The sequence below is a fragment of the Pagrus pagrus genome (genome assembly GCF_965226575.1).
Source record: "Pagrus pagrus genome assembly, chromosome: 15".
In the NCBI taxonomy this organism is placed as follows: Eukaryota; Metazoa; Chordata; class Actinopteri; order Spariformes; family Sparidae; genus Pagrus; species Pagrus pagrus.
In genome coordinates this window covers 20,095,273-20,112,744 of record NC_140199.1, presented here as the reverse complement: position 1 = coordinate 20,112,744, position 17,472 = coordinate 20,095,273, and the positions used below count along the sequence as shown (strand labels likewise).

Sequence of the window (17,472 nt, the reverse complement as noted above, 5' to 3'; positions counted from 1 at the left end):
AAAAATAATCACAATAGGATTGATTTTTTACTGTATCATGCAGCCCAATTTCATATCCTGGTTAGTTTCTGACCCCTCAGATTCAATTTGCAGGGACACCGACCCACAAATCTGGAACCACAGTTATAAGTACAGTACGTGCCGACACTATTTTGGTTGCAGTATAAGAAAATAATTAACTTAACAAAAAAACTAATAGGTCTGCACTCAAGAATGTCAGTAAAATAACCACAACAGTGCCAATCAAACTGAAAACTTGACATCAGCAGTAAAAACATTTTCCAAGGATTTGTCACTGACTTTTGTTTTGTGAGTTGTTACTGCAGCTGTCACACCAGCCTTTCTATATTTTCTTTCCAGCTGTGAGTAGCTACTTCAGTGCCTATCAAAGCCCCAAACAAAAAATAATTCATTTTAGTGTTCATCCTGGCATTTATACATTTATTTTGTCATGTTCCAGTGATTTTTCATATAATAGGCCAGTGGGACCCGTTTGGTTTCAAGGAAAAACCTTAGTTCATTATAAAAATATGACAACAAGGTAACACCGGCTTTGTACAGGGTTGAATGGAAATAAAAGGGTTTATTGACTGCAGCACAACAGTGCAGTTCAGTGTATCTGAAGCATGATTAAAGCAAGACATTACAACGTCTGGAAATCAAACAGCACATTAGCTCCCTTCAAAGCAACATAATCATGACGGAAGAAAACACATTTCAGGTCAAATGGTGTTTTGCTCCACTAATAAATTTAACTTTCTACAGCAAAATATGATACAACATAAATTCATGCTGTTTGTCTCAGTAGGTTGGATTCAGAAGCAGCGCTGTAAGTAATTGGCTGCAACACTGTAAATGGCTTTCAGTATCGTTCTGATAATTACGTTCTGAAAAAAACAACAAAAGTATCAGTGATTTTGCACAGTGGTGTTTTAACTGCCTGCTCTGTTAGCCAAATTACACCACCAAGCGGTCTAAATTCACTGATTGTTTCTCCGTTTTAAATCAGTTTCCTCTTTCAACATGATTATCTGATGTGAGCAACAGAACTAGAGCTCATTACCACTCGGCTTCCCCTACAGCTTTAGAGAACACGTAGTCTCTGCCTCCGTAACACATCACTCCATCTTTCAAATGAAACTTCCAGCGGTTCTTACTGCGGTGAATCTGCAACGGAAAGAAAACTGTTTTAATTTTAACAGTCAGTATTCAGAGCTGGGCTTGTTTAAAGGCAAATAATGGACAGTATGTTCTTACCTTGTCATACTGGCAAACGATTACATTGTCAGTGTCGAAGAGATCTGGGATGTCCTGCTCGATCACATCATCACCTGAATTCAGAGGATCCTATTGGACAGTTCGAACAGTTCAAACACACAATAAAAGACGTGCTGTGAAAAAAAAAACATGACTGATACATTTCTTGCAGATGTTTTAGCTGCAAATAATAAAACGTGTATCAAACTCTTTCACCTCGTCCTCTACATTAGCGAGCTCGTCTACCCCCTCGCCATCGCTGCTGGAGGAGATGCTGTTGCCGTTGCTGCTTCCGTCTCCTTCCTGCAGCGCCTTTATGGCCTCTGCGTTGATTATACCCAGAAAGTCATTCTCGTCCAGGGGAGCTCCCTCTTCCTCCTCGAGGTCAGAGTTGCCTGCAGGTCCGTCTAGCTGAACAATGTCTGACAGTTCACTGTAGCTGTAGTCAAGGTCCAGCTTGGCACGGATTGCAAGAAGAAAAGTAACAGTTATAAATTTGGAAAGAGTTGGAGAGGGCCTGAGTGCTGCGGTTTGAATAATTTAAGACTGAACACTTGAATTGGCTTAAGATAGCACAGCTGTCTGTTTTGCTGCTCTTCTTCTTTTAATGTGACGCATGCTGAAGATACACGTTGCAAAGGTATGAGATTACTAACTCTATCAAAATGGATGGGTTTCTTTTAAATTGGACAGTTTATAATTTAAAAATATTATTCCTTACTTTAATTATTACATTTAGTTTTAGTTTGGTCAAAATCAGAGCAGCAGATGTCACACTATCTTCACATTTAGTCCCTCCTATGGGTCAAGCTTCAAGCTGGATCCTAAACTCCAGCTCAATGTCATTTCATTAGATCCTCGAAACACCTTTTCTAAAGTCCACACCTACATTTGTGACACCAGTTAAGTGGAATATTGGAATATTTGAAGGAACAGTCTGACATTTTGGGGAAATTCACTGTCCTGCCTATGATTATTTCATGTTGGTCTAGTAAATACAAAGCTAAAGCCAGCAGCTGGTTAGCTCAGCATAAAGCTTGGATAAAACAAACCAAGTCATTACTGTAAATTAGCGAGCTTTAGAGGGTTATGGTAGGTGGATTATGTTGCTTTTGGACTGAGCCAGCTAGCTGTTTCCCTCTGTTTCCAGTCTTCATGCTAATCTAAAGCTAACTGGCTGCTGGCTCGGGCAGCACATACTTTAGAGCTGAATTGATTTTCTCATCCAACTCTCGGCAGGAAAGCGAATGAGTGCATTTTTCCAAAATTTAGAACTATTAATTACACGATACATACCTGCACCTGCAAAAAAAAAAGAGGCCAATTTCTTTTTCTATTTCTGTGAACTGGAGTTTCTTAAAAAGGGAAAATTCTTTTCAAATTACCCCGAGAACAGCCTCAGACTGATCGTCAGTCTTTGCAGACGTTAGACTCCTCGCCCTTTCTGCCTTCTCTCGCTCCTCCTCAATCACTTGTTTCAGGATGTCGTCAACGTCGCTGCTCTTTAGTTGTGCCGTCTGTGTCAAAGTCTCCTCAGTGCCTGTCTGGAAGTCTAATGACTGACCGCAGGGTGAGGCGGTCATACTGAGGTTCATGGGTTCTGGTTGTGGACTCGGCTCGTTTTCTTCCAGCCTGAGCTCTGGCTCTGGCTCTGGCTCTGGAGAGTCGGCCCCCTGGAGCAGCGAGGTATCAGCAGCAGGAGCTTGTGGCTGCTGGGGGAGGCTGCTCTCCTTACTAGGGGGTACATAATTGGCCTTTGGATGTGGAGGCTGTGTGACGGATGGAGCTGGAGCAGAGGATGGCTCCACCTCCTGAGGATGAGTGGTGTTTGGTGGGACTGCAGCTGGCCGAGGGGCAGCAGGCTCTCTCCACTCAGTGACTTTCTGCGTGGGTCGGGACACATGCTGCTGACCTGCCGCAGCCTGAGTGACCACCACAGGAACATTGACCTTGTAAAGTTGACCTTAGTGAGACAGAAGAGAAGAGTCAAATGTTATTCCAACCTATAAGTAAATGCTTAAAACAAAGGCAGATATAAGCCCTCAACAGGGTAAATCATTGTGTACCAGATGCTGTCTGTAGTGTGACTCCAGCTGGTATCTGCACAGGGTAAGCTAACCCAGCAGGGAGAGAAAAAGTAGCTAGTGTCTCGGAGTTGTTCTGCGATCAAACGAGAAGACACAAGTCAGCACATCAAACACTAATGATTTAGAGTGATCTCATGCTAAACGTTAGGGTCAATCAATCATTGAAACATTGATTCTTGTCTAATAGTGTTGGACTGCTTTATAATGCCAATGTGATACTTATAGCCATGAGGTGAACAGGTCCGTCACACAGCTTTCATGTCAGAGGACAGCAGAGGAAATGAATGTGACTATGGAGGCAAATAATAATAACTTTGAATCTTTCAGGTGGTGCAAGTTCAGTGGTTGCAGAGCTTTCAAGTGTTTTCACAAATGTATATATATCCAAGGTGATTTGATGTAAACATTTAAGTTGAAAAATGTAAAATGTTTTTTAAATCTAGCTATCAGAAAGCAACTTGATATTTTGGTTTGATTTCTAGTCCACAATTTAACAATTTCTGAGCCCTAAAGCAAAAACTTAAAATCAAGAAATTCCACCACTCGAAATAAAAAAATGTCAGTGCTGCGCACTCTTGACTTTTTTTATGAGGTCAGAGGTGATGCATTATAAATATTAATGACACTTGCCTTGAGTCGGGGGAAACTGTGGATGTTCTGACTTGCTGGGATCATAACTGAGGCTGAGAGCAAAAATCAGAGCAGAGAACATGATAGAAAAAACAAAAGAACGAGCTGTCGTCTCTTTGAATCACTTGAGTTTAATTACTTTGTGCCCTTTGTGGACACTTTTCGTCAGAGCTAATATGCTAAAAATAATTCTATTTAAGAGAACTACTTACAAAGTATTATCTGTTTGACAAGCTGTAATTAGATATGTTTGTTTTGCAGGCATTAATGTGTTACCTGTGACCTCCTGATCCGTCTGACTGTAGTTTGCGGGGAGCTGCAGCACGAAGTTGGATGAGTTGATATTGTTTTTCCTGAAGTCTTCCATTGCTTTTGACTGCATCATCTTCGATTCCCAGAGCTGCACAGCAGAAGACACAACAGACTGTCTTCCTTCTAAGGTGTGCACTTCCTCACTAGATGATCTTACTTTGCTGTAACTGACAACTTAGGTCGAGATGTGTATAATATATGTATCATTTTAAAAGAGAAATGGAGCAAAGATATGGAGAATATAACTCACATGTCTTAAATCGTCCAGGACTCGGTCTTCAAGGCCTTCATCCGAGAAGAGCTCCCTCATATTCTCGATCACATCATCAATTATGGACAGGTAGAGTTTGGCCTGCAGTTGTTTACAAACACTAAGTCAGAGGCTGTGCAGCTGCTTGTGAGGAGAAAGTGATTCATCCCAACCTGTTCGTGTATGTTTTGATAAGCTACGCACCAAATTCCATTTAAAAATCTACCTTTTTTATGTTGCGGTCTGCTGGATACTGTAGACTCATACAGCTTTATGTGACTGTGAATATATCATAGGCACTCCACATTTCGGGAGGCAATATAATATAATAATACATTTAATAGGCACATAGCGTGTATTTTTCTAGATAAAATTAACATTTTCAGATTAAATTCAAGATTATAAATTAGTCTTTACTTTGAATTTGATTCAATTCAAAAGGAAGCGAAAACAATCCAAGATAAATGTTAGCAAAATAAAATGCTTATGCACAGACTTAAAAATGGGACCAAACGTCATTGGTGTTACTTTTATAGTAATTGACCTAGTTAATTGATATATTTTGAGAAGTTTGGACTTGACAACAAGATGAATTAAACTGTATTTAACTATTCTAAAGAAATAGCTCTATGTACAGGATAAATGTCCACATTTGAAGTGAATTGGTGCCTTCAGGAGCGCATTTATCACGTTTATACAAGTCAACACAACCCAACAGTTATGCTAACAGTTAGCTAACGCAGGTTGTAGCAAAGCCAGGCTATTGTTATTAGTTAGCTGTTAGCCTGTAGCAAGACTAGCTTAAAGGCAGCTTTTCTTACCACTGGGCCTGTGTTGGTCAGCATATTTTAAAGCAAAAAAAATAACTATAATACATGTAACTAGTTAGCTGTGATGAAGTCAGATGATGGTTTAGCCGGTCCACCGTGATGGGAGGTGCACACACACAGGTGATAGTAATTGCCTCCACAGAGGGATGTGATTGGAGCTGACACCGCCATCTTTGTTTGGATGTAGTGTCCACAAAGTAGGGGTGATACTGATGGAGTCACTGTTATCTGACTGTTTGTCTTTATAATATGGACTGTAATGTATTTGGATACATATATAATCTACTTACGGCCTAGCTGAAGCAAAACATGGGAGTTGAGGCCTTCTCAATCATTTTCCAGATCTCTGGTAACCAAACATTTGGTGGCATTCAGTCAGTCACATTTCAACAAGGTTACAATGTGAAAATATGAGTCCTAGCAGAAGTAAACATCCTCATGTTGAACATGGCTCGAGCACTTATTTGTCAGCAGCTTGACTGGTTGTCCGATCCTTCAAGTATTTCTGTCCAACACAACCTCTCCAGCCCTAGTTTCTGGATACTTTCAAAAGAAAAGGGTACTCTGTTGCACATTTTCCACATTGCTGGGAGCTGGGCACAGTCGAGCTGTGCTGTTATCCCTGGAGTGCACAATGCCAGGAGTTAAAAATATTTCGCCCTTTACAAAACACTTCATTTTGAACTTGCCGTTCAATAGATTCTTAGCAGCGGCAGCAGGAGATTGTGACCCAAGCTTTCCTCCAAGCATCTGTTTGCCGATGCTGGCACTCTTTCAACACTGTAGGATGACTTGTGATGAGGATGAGAGTGCTGCAGCAACATGAGACGCCCCTGTGGACACTCAGCTGCCACTGCACTACAAAGATACTCTGGACTCTGAAGCTCTCCTTGAATTATAAGATGATGCCCTCTTTATTCCCATGTATAACTGATATTACATTATGTATGTTATGGTAATTGTATTAGCCCCTACTTAAAGTAGCACTATGTTACTTTTTTGCAGAAAGATAGTTGTTGTTCTCTCCATCCATCCATCAGTACACCCATTTAACACCTGCAGGGTCACAGGAGGCTGGAGTCGACCAGGTACGCCAGTCTCATGCCTAAATCGTCACCAAACCAAGTCTTTGGCATCAGACCCAAACCTTAACCCAAAGAGACTCAACAATCAACCATCTTCCTCCAGAATAACTTGTATAGTCACACAGTGTTGCTTTAAGCTATAGAAAATATTCTAATATAAAATCTGAACCCTTTTGTCGATACCAATTCATTTTGAGATCAGAAATACTTTAAAAAACAGTGGATTAGGTGTGTTTAAAGGCCTTCTGCCTTCTAACTAATACAACTTCGGTGGAAAGTATAAACACCCAAAGTTCCTAAAACACATCAACTGCATAAATGAAATAACGAGAAAAAAGCCAGCAGTCAATTTAGATTCAAGAATGAAACAGTCCAAAGTGTTTGGACATTATTTCTTTAGTAGAGGCTCAGCGTGGTCCTTGGCTGACTCACAGTGACTCACCACCACAGCGGACTGTGGTAAAATTACTTCATTAAACAGCAGCACTCATGAGAGTGGGTTCTGAACGCATGTTAATAACCATGATTGTCAGCAGTGTGTTCCTGAAGAGCCCCATTCATTTCAGGGTAAGAAGATACTTCACTCCTGTCTACCTGCACACTCAGTTCAAATAGTGATCACACAGCATGCGGCACTTTAAAAATATCACTTCCTACAAATCATGTCATTTATTGAGCAGCAGCCTGTCATTATTCACGGCAGGATGTCTCAGTCTCTCGACAAAATTGCGATAATGAGGATGATGATGATGATGACACTGACTGTTCTGACACTCAGTGAGGTGTTTGTTTAAAACTTTTGTGTTACTGTGGGAAGACTTAAAACACAAATATCACTTCATGTTTATCAGACAGCTACACTTTACAGCATATACATGAAATGTCATTAAATGCCTTTGGTATGTCGGATGTCTGCGGGATAGGAACAGGAAGCAGCCACAGTTCACGTCCCGTCTCATAGAAAACTTATATCCAGAGTACATTTGTGAGTTTAGGTTCAGAGTTTAGTCTTGTGAACATCTGGGAAGAAATACCATGAGTCATTCAGCTTTAATTAAATTTTTACTCTTGATGTACATAATATCCAGCTTAAGCCAGGTACCTCATACATAAAAAGTCATCATTGAAGGCCTTGTTGGTCACTATGAAGCTTCACCATTATTTTTTTTATTTTTTTATTCATTTTTTTTTATCCAACCTATTCACAACCCAGAGGCAGAAAGATCACATAATAAAGGATTTGATTTGTTTAAATAAAATTACAGTCCTCCAGAATACAACCTTGGTATAAAGTCAAAAGTCCGCTTGAGGTAAGCAACGCAAGTAATGAGTTGTAGTACATTTGGAAATAAGTACAAATAATAGTAGCATCCTATGTTGCATAGTAAATTTTAGACCTCGTATGCACAACAAGACAGTTCCCACAACTATGAATCAATTAAGTACCTTTTCAGGCACATGCACATGCGTAACTGGGCCAGAAATGATTTGTCTGTTTGTCTCATGTTGATCAGAGTGTTTCATTGCTGAGAATGGCTGCTAATTGGCAGGCCTGAGTCAGTTCAACCGAATTACTGTAATAACTGTGATTACGACACTTCAGACAAAATGCTGCTCTGCGGGACTCAGCATGATGTGACCCACCTTTAAACCAATGTTTTTGTTCAACAAGGTAGTCCTTTATCCCCAGGTTTTTATAGATTATTGACACATAGGATTTAGTACAAATGTGCAGGATTCCTACCTAAGCTAATCGGTCTGGAAGTATGTTAACTTTAATCATCGCTAGGCAACAAAAGTGCCTGACCTTAAACATCTGCAAAGAAAATATTGCTCATTACTTAAGCTGTTTATCTCACACAGCCCCTTCGGCGCACACTTCTTAAGGCATTTCTTATTAAGGATGCCAATCATTCTGGAGGGCAGTGCAGCTGATGCAAATGCAAGCTTATATACAGAACTCATATGAACTGTAGTCAAACAGTTAATAAATCTATTAAATGTAAAGTGCTAGGCAAAAGGACCATGTTAAATTGTTTATTAGGTCTAGACTAATTCAGTCTCAGTTAAAGGATACAAAATCGGTTAACCTCCGTAAGAAATACTACCAGGCTATGTGTAATTAGATGAATTTGACACCGGATATAAGCAGAAAGTCCCTCATCACCCTCGTTCTTGTTCATTTTTCGTTATCCTTTCTTGTCTTTTGTAAGATTTTGGCAAATATCTTGAACCAAAGGGATAACGTCCTCTTCAGAGTGTCTTTAAATATCACTGTGTCATACAGCCAGACTGCTTCTGTGATTCTGTTTCAATCCATTTCTTCTCAACTTCCACCTAAGAAAGAGAAAAATTTGGTTAGAAGCACCGATAAATAAGGATTGTTGTTGTTATTATTCCCCTGGTGAAACATCTTACCTGACAATGATAGCGTGTCCAGCTGGTCACATGTTTCTGCGGCTGGATGTCGTTCGTGGTGCCCAGTGACTTCACCCTGGTCTGTGACACGACTGCGCCCATAATTTCACATTCCATCGTGACAAAAGGGTACCAGTCACTCGGGATCTCCTGATCAGATCCCAGCTCGAGCTTGCAGGAAAAAGAATGGGGATGATCCACTGCTGCAGAGGAGAAAACAAAGGTCACTTGTAGTTAGAGTGTTACACCACAGAGTGGCAAACATACTGTACATGCATAAGAGGCCAAAGAGGAGGAAGCTAATGAGAAAATTATATGTGAGGATGTGCAGGATTTCAATCTCTCAGAAATGTGTTACCCGTATTCTTTGCAGGCAGTCTGTCAATCCTCCACACGACAGCTGAGTATACATTCTCGTATTTGACAGTGCCGATTGTCACCTGCATGACAGGCTGAGAGTCTGCAGCGCCGACAGCACCCAAGCAGGTGTTTCTGTTCATACGGGCCTTCAGCGACCTCTGTCGCAGTAAGGCCACTGTCTGCGTCACTTTGACCCATTCCCCCGGCACCGGCACACGGATCACTACATTCTCACACAGTGGGTACGTGTCAGACCCACCCATGGAGGCGAGGAAGGTGGCTGACATGTTAAGAAAGGCCTGGAGCTCCACGTAGGCACCTTGAACTGTGACCACAGCTCTGATTGAGAAGGGAATTTCTGTGCAACCCAAAATTATCGTCTTGTACCGCATCAGCTCAGCCCTGCAGGCGTCAGGAGGTGAGAACTTAATCAGCCGGGACCTCTGGAACTCCGTCTCATTCACACATTTGTGAAAATGGCAGTCGGCGATCTCCATCCAGAGTTCCTCCTCAGACCCGTAGCTGGAGTCAAAGCGCAGCAGCCCAAGATCGTTAAGGGCAAGAAAACAATCCCCTACTCCGTTCAGAAAAGCCAGACAGTGAATCTGGGTGAAGGCCGTCCTCTCCGTGACTCCTCCACTCTTATCCAGTTGTACCCAGATGTGATCAGTGATCTGCAACGACAGCTCCTGCTCCTCGTAGTGCCGCCTCTGCTGATGGGGCACAGAGAGCTTGAAGATTTCCTCTTCCATGGAGACTACCAGGTCCTCCATCTCGTCATGTACTGTGGAGCCAAACTTGAGCAGCTGTTCTACCTCCGCCTCATGACTAACCTCTAACTTAGGGTGGAAGCGCTTCTTTTCTGTGTACGAGAAATGTTCAATCTTGAGTGTGAGGACTTTGCGGGGCTCGCCGTAGGTTTCCAGTTTAAGATCAGAAATCCTACACTGAGGGAGGAGCTGGAACTCCTTGTATGGCTTCTCCAGGCCTTTCTCATAGTACATCTGCAGCACACCTCCCGGCAACAAGCGGAGATAGATTGGCCCCCACTGTCGAGAAGACATGCGGTTCTTTTTTTCTGGAATCCTGATCATGACAGACCAGCCGTCTCTCTTCTGGCTGCGAAACAGACCCCGAGGTACAAACTGAGACGAACCCTCACCTAACACCTCATTATTGCAACTCAGCCGTCTCTCCACATCTTTTTCTGTCTCTGTTTCGTGGTCCGTCTCTGCTCGTAGGCCCTCCAGTTTGTGGCAAACGTAGTTGAAGGAGCTCTGGAGTTGCGGAGGCTCGCTGCCATCTTTGGTCCGAATAAAGAAACGGGGTAGGCTGTTGTCAGTTTCTGAGTCTGAGGAGGAGCTGTCCACTTCTGCGCTGTGTCTAGATCCATCCCAGAAGGGGTTATAGTGTCCTGAGTTCCCCCGGTATGAAGGGAAAGGGCTTGGTCCATCTGAGGTTTGACTGACTGGTGCAGGCGAGGGAGCAGAGGTGGTAGATGCACTGGAGAGACTCCGAAAGAAGTCGTTCTTTTCCCACGTGTTGGAGTGAAATGGGGACGCACTGCTAGGAACCCCACTCATAGGAGTGCAAAAGGGCGTGTTACATGGTACACAGGAACTTCCACTAAGACTTGAGTTGCTTTGAGGGGATTCCAGGGAACTATTGAAGCTCCAGGAAGTGTCTCTGATCGGAGGAAGCACTAATTTCAGACCATTGGGACGCGGTACTGATGCCTTGATAACGCCTGGTGACTGTAGGGGCTTCTGAGGTGATGAGAGTGGTGTGTTGTCATCTTCAAAAGTGACCCAGTTTGAGTGATTTGTGGAACACATGGCTGAAGGGGACTGAAGATCAGTTCAAAAACAAGAATTCCTTTTTTGTCGAGTCCCCGACTTCAGAGGCCTTCTCCTCTGCAAGAAAATAAACAAGAAGAATAAGAAAACTTTATGTATTAAACGTCATTTAATAATTAAAAAAGGAACATTTCAAGATACTCTAGAGGTTACACATATGCTCCTTATTAACAGATTAGTTTGAAAAGCCTAAACAAGTCCCATTTATCCTTGCAGTAGAAAGAAAAGAGAGCTCCTGGGGCCATAATAAACATATTTGCCTGAAGTTCTCCATTCAAGTTTAATGAGACTGAGCGACATGTTTATATATGATAACATCACAATTAACTAAGGCAGAGAAGCAGCAGGAGGTTTTTCTGTGACACCACAGAATTGAGCTAATATAGATTTCTAAGCTTTAACAAGCAAACATTTATTAACCGAACTGTCTTGCAAATAAACACACAATCAGAATATTATCACATATGTGAGTAGATTCAGCCAGCTGACATATTTTCCCCTTTTCTTTATTTGTGCAATTTTGCAAGCAACACATTAGAAAGATACAGCGAGTAGCCAATAACTTTATTTCAGTAATTTGTCCTGTAGTGTTGACATGAGGAGTATCACTCTTGACACATTGTTACATGGACCAATGACAATAATAGTGACAAATTAAATTTCGCAAATGATTGTTATACATTGTGATATTAAGGGAATTTTCGTCACGATAGTCACATTCATGGACCTGCAGTATCCGGTCACATTTTGTCCAGTACTTTGATGTGTCTGACCACACAAATCTGACAATCCCATACACCTCAGCTATACTGTTTCAAGCTTTAATTTTCAAATATTATATTAAATTACTATTAAACATCAGCATGTGAACAGTCATTGTGAACAGATTAGCATGCAGATGTTAGAGTTTTGTAAGTAAGTACAGACTCACACATGCTGGCATGGCTGAAGACTCCTTGGTTTCTTTTTCTGGACGTAATTTATTAAACAAGTGCAGAATATGATGATAAGCTTTGACCTTCATTCTGAGTACTGTAGGACTGAAGCAAAGCGTGCGCTCTTGGTATCTTGACACATGGACGAGGACAATAAAGCAGTGCTGTAATTCTTATTGTAATTCAATATATTGAGAAATACACTACAAAATCTCTTCGCCCACTCAAACTCTTGAAAACAAAGATTAGTCTCCAGAGAAACACTCTGGAAAACTGTAAATCTAAACCAAATCTACACAACAGGAGAAAAGTCATCTGGAGGACTACATAAAGCTTATAAACGTGATATGTTTTTTGAAGAGTTTCCTGAAGCGGTGAAAGATGAAGAAGAAGCTTTAGAGAAAATGAAATGTTTCTGTTTTCAAAAGGAGTGGAGGTATGAAAATTCAGGAAGTTCAAAAGGTTTTGTAAGCAAACTGATAAGGTAAATAGTTGGATTTTACACGTACGATGCTTTGATATGAGCATAGTTTTAAATATTTAATCACAAGTCTTCTCTGAAATGTGTGTGAGAAACGTTAGCCACAGCGGCAAAGATCCTGCCTCATTAACCAGCATGAAGTCAACTGTGAGAACCTGGTAATGTAGCGTAGCAGCTTCGATAGAGGCAAAGCCGGTTAAATGTATATGGCCGCCTCTGAAAGATTTATGTTTGGTCTTCTTTAATATTAGACCTTTAAAACTATTTCTATATAGGTATTAAATGTTTACAGAGTGTGGGAATATTGCTTCACGACAATGGTATTCAGGATAATAAGCTGATGGGCGGAGAGAAACCATGTTGTAATCTATAATCATGCATTAATTTTCCTGCTAGTCAATCAATCTAGTGTTTGATGTGCTGGCAGCTCTGCTCTCATCTCATCCAGCTCGGAGGCCACAGAGAAGCCACAGTCAAAATGCTGAGAGCTCATCTCCCCATAAAATTTGAAAAACAATAATTGAAAGCAGAAAGCCTCAATTACAGCCTTCCTCCTCCCTTCAAGATCACAGCCATGGGTTGCGTGAAGGAGACATCCAGTGGCAAGTTCCTCTGGCTATAAATAAACAGGGAACTGGGGGCTGCGATTCAGAGCCGTGGATTGACATGTCTTTAGTCAAACACTGGAGAACATCCCTCTAATGAGAGGATGTTTGCAACAGCATGGGGACTTTTTTAAGAGTTCATCCCTCCTCTCCGACTTATAGAATCCCCCAGCTTTGAGAAGGATGACTTCTCCACGGGGGTTACCGAAGGTCTCCCAGACTCATTTCCAGTCTGCCATCTCTTCCTGGGCTCTCCAGCCAGCAGTACAGAAACGAGACTCTGCTAAATCTACAGAGGACAAAAGAATACATTCCACACATTCCTCTGGGACAAGCAGCTTTGCACACAGGAAATACCAGCCTGCTCGATTCGTGTGAACTGACAACAAATATTATCATTATATCATCGTCATTATCTCAAGTATCAAAAATGCACCAAATATACAGGTCATAAAACTCTGGTTATTTATCTGTGTCAACCTTAACAAAACTGTCACAAATACGCAGCCAGAGGGTTAAAATTTCCTTTTTATAGTAATTAGGTACTTTATAGACATATTCAAAAGGTATGAGGAGTTACTTTTATAAGTTTAACCTTATTTTTCATTGTTATCATCAGTCCAACACTCATGGGAGGACATCCCACAAGGTCACACAACTATTAAGCAATGCAAAGTCGAGAAGTGGAATGCTCAAGAGCATCTCTGTTCAAGTCTCTCTTACAAATAGAGCTGCAACTAACCATCATTTTCTGGATCAAATCGATTAGTTGTTTGGTCTATAAAATGTAAGAAAATGGGGAAAAGTGTTTCCCAAGACAATGTCCTCAAATGTCTTATTTTGTCCACAATCCAAAGATATTCAAGTTACTGTCATAGAGGAGCAAAGAATCCAGAAAATATTTGCATTTAAAAAGCTGGAAACAGAGAATTAAAACTTTTTTTTAATTTAAAAAAATTACTCAAACCAATCAATCGATTATCAAATCAGATGGCGTTAAATGTAATAGTTGGAAACTATCGTTGCAGCTCTTCTAAATAATACTGTAAATGTTTGGTCCCAGTTAAAGGAGACACATTATGCTCATTTTCAGGTTCATAATTTTATTTACTTTTTTAGAGTTACTCATAGAATAGGTTTACATGTGTTAATGCGCAAAAAACACATCAGTTTTCTCATACTGTCCAGTGCTGCAGCGCTGTATCCCCCTCTGTCTGAAACACTCTGATTTAGTTCCTGTCTCTTTAAAGCCCCCTCTCCTGAATACCCAGTCTGCTCTGATTGGTCAGCTCACACAGGTCAGATCCCCTGCACTATCTGAGGTTCATCGTCACTGATTACTACTCTACTTACATGAATCACTGCACTTGTGAAACCTCGAGCAAGCAAAATAACATACCCACCTTATTGACAATCAATTAACATCTGAGTCACTTAATTATAATAAACAGGGTCAAACTGAGTCATTTGTTGCAACACATGGGTGCATTTATGCAGCTTTAAAAGAGGCCAGTCAGCACCATCAAAATTACAAAGTTATTGAGAACAGCGTGACAGCTTATTGCAAATGCAGACACATCAATCCACAAAGAGGAACAGCAATCACAAGCAAATACCACTGAACAGGAATTTTAGAAACCTAATGCTCAGCCTACTTCTTGACATCTGACATAATATGACCTATCTTTACTGCAGTGAGTGTAATGATTAGAGCCCAACCCAAGATATGTAATGGAGGCAGGACATTTTGCAGTTTAACAGTAAACTTGATAAAATGACACTGCAGTCCACTGAAACAAAACTGGGAATTTAATAGTTATAAAAGACCCCAAGCATCTTTTTCTGCATTAGAATCTCTGAAAAGACAACATATAGACCAATACCAATACCTCTGTGTTCGACCAATATCGGCCTAATTACTGTATTGACTTGTCTGACAGAAGGGACAATCCCCTTGATGACAGGAAGCCATTTTTCCAAAGTTGCCTGACACATGATGGCTGACAGGAAACTTGTGGTCTGAAAATAAAACTGCTGAATTTATAAAAAGCATGTTTGAACTTGAACTTTGTGGACAGATGCTTCCTGATAGAAAAGAGTCAACTTCCTGTTGGATTCTCCGGGTAATTCCTTGACATATACACTGTAGAGTGTATCGTTTGCTTTGGAAGAGTGTATAAATAAACACTTTTAAAACTAAAACACTACCCGTTTACTTTGACGAGAGTACTACTGTTGTGACCACAGGGACTGTAATCTGGTGCAGAGCTGAAAATGTGATGACCCATTTCCAGTGACAACACTGTCTGTAACGTGAGCTCTGCGCCCTGTCAAACTAAGCAAAAGAGAAAGCTGCTTCTTTTGTCTCGTCGTACCTTAAACACTCTGAATAAATCTATGTTATGGTAGCTGTGTACTTAAACACCAGGGCTGCTGTTCCAGCTCAGAAAAGCATGACTGGAAAAAAAAAACACTAGGAATGATTGGGAGAAGTTAGTGTCAGCTTCAAAAAAGTTTTCCACCATTTCTCCGGGTGTGTTTACTCACGCAGTAGTGATTCATTTTGATCTCAGTCATTTTAGTATTAAAATGTATATTTAGCATAAACTTGTGTAAAACATGATTGTTAGTCATATTTTGGAGTATCTTTGAAGAAAGACTAACTTTTCAAAGAGGTGTTCACTTTCTTTCCCATACAAAAGGAAGATTTTAATTCATTGAGCGATAAAACACACAGGCGCTTAAAGGATAAGTTCCCCCAAAAATCTAATTTCAGTCATTATCCACTCAACCTCATGTGGATGGAAAGTGGGGTGAAGTTTTGCAGTCCACAAGTAATTTCTGGAGCTTCACAGCAAAAGTGTTGCAGCATTTTCCTGAACAACTGAAGTAGATGGGGACTTGTTTAAAACTAAAAAAACAACTGCAAAAAGAAAAAAACGGCAAATAAAATGGCTTCACACAGTTCATCCAGCGTTATTAAAGTCTCCAGAAGCCCAGAGATACAAAATGTATATCAAACAGTGTGTAACTGGGCGACAGTGTAATCCAACTCTCTGCGAGCCCTGAGATCCCAAATTGATTTGAAAAGAAGTTATTTACACCGCTATAACGCAAGCTCGACTGCACATTGAGGATGTAAACAACATATTTTCAACTCAATTTGGGATCTTGGGGCTTCTGGAGACTTTAATGACACTGGGCGAGCTGTATGGAGCCATTTTATTACTTTTTTCTGTTGTTTTTTTGAAACCACTTGGATGAATTCACCCTTTAATTCAGCACATTCAGGGTTAGCCTGGGGTTTGTCATGTTTGCTTATGTTACACACCTGAGCTACATATTGCTCCATGACATGACATTACTCGACTAGTTTGCGAACTTTATCACTTCTGCTAGCAAAGAGTTCAGGAAGTGTCACTTGTTACAAGTTACCTGGATGAATTAGCATTTTGTTGAGTAAGTAAATAGCACGAAAAAAACAAACTTTTCAATAAATGTCATCCAACTGTGCAAATTAACCTTAAACTCCTTGTTTAAACACATCTTGAACTATTTCTTACAACGCATTTTTGCAGCGTGGGCTCAGTAAATGCCTGACAAACACACGAGTCACCGGTAAACAACTTGGGTCTACTTTTTTTTTTTTTCTCTCGCCCATAGCAACTGAGAGTGGAGGAAGAAAACAGTACCAGCATGCTGTCAACCACAACAGAGCCAGGCCCATGTCCCGGGACAGTGAGGCCCACTTCAGGGTCCACTTCTCCGCCTTTGTTTTGATGCGAAGCCTGAGTAAAGTTGTCGCTCTCCACTTTGCGTACGTTTCATTGAGCACAACATGCGCCATTCACTCATAACCGACACTGACAACAGAGCGAGTCAGCGCCACACAACACTGGCTTTTAACTCGTTTAACTCTCTTAAAAACACACCTGAGTGCAACCGCAGGAGAGAAATACTCACAAAATGACAGAGGTAGTTCACTAATCCGGGGCATGACTCGTGTTTAGTGGACGCGCCTGCAACGCTGATGTCGGCCGGTTTTCCTCAAAATGGCAGAGTGTAAATCCTGGAGTTTTAGCGGCAGCGCTGCTCTTCCCCTCCCGAGTTCACACAGACTGTCCGACAGCGGGACACTGCTGGAATGAGCCGAGCGGCGCGCTGCGTTCACGGCTGTAGGAAATGTCAACGTCAGGAGGCGGGCGCGCACATCGAGCGTACACCTTCAGGCTGAATAATTAGGATAATACGCCTCATTGCTATAACCTCATGGTTATAAATAAACAACGCGCGCACGCCCTTAATTTAATAAGTTATACTGGATTTAATCACTTTCAGAGTGGAGGTTTTACAGCTGTGTGTCAAC

The 17,472-nt window shown here is 41.2% G+C and overlaps 1 protein-coding gene across 1 annotated transcript; it reads right to left on the bottom strand.

Moving 5' to 3' along the window:
- Nucleotides 1-563: 563 nt before the first annotated feature.
- ston1 (stonin 1) lies at nt 564-17,250 on the bottom strand. Its single transcript, XM_084374957.1, has 12 exons — nt 17,070-17,250; nt 9,228-11,142; nt 8,870-9,072; nt 5,501-5,575; nt 4,537-4,638; nt 4,251-4,374; nt 3,975-4,027; nt 3,324-3,417; nt 2,643-3,220; nt 1,474-1,713; nt 1,258-1,347; nt 564-1,167 (listed from the first exon to the last, which is right to left on the bottom strand). The coding sequence occupies exons 2-12, from the start codon at nt 11,062-11,064 to the stop codon at nt 1,060-1,062; spliced, it is 3,504 nt and encodes a 1,167-aa protein (XP_084231083.1). The 5' UTR covers nt 11,065-11,142; nt 17,070-17,250; the 3' UTR covers nt 564-1,059.
- Between the last annotated feature and the right edge of the window lie 222 nt (nt 17,251-17,472).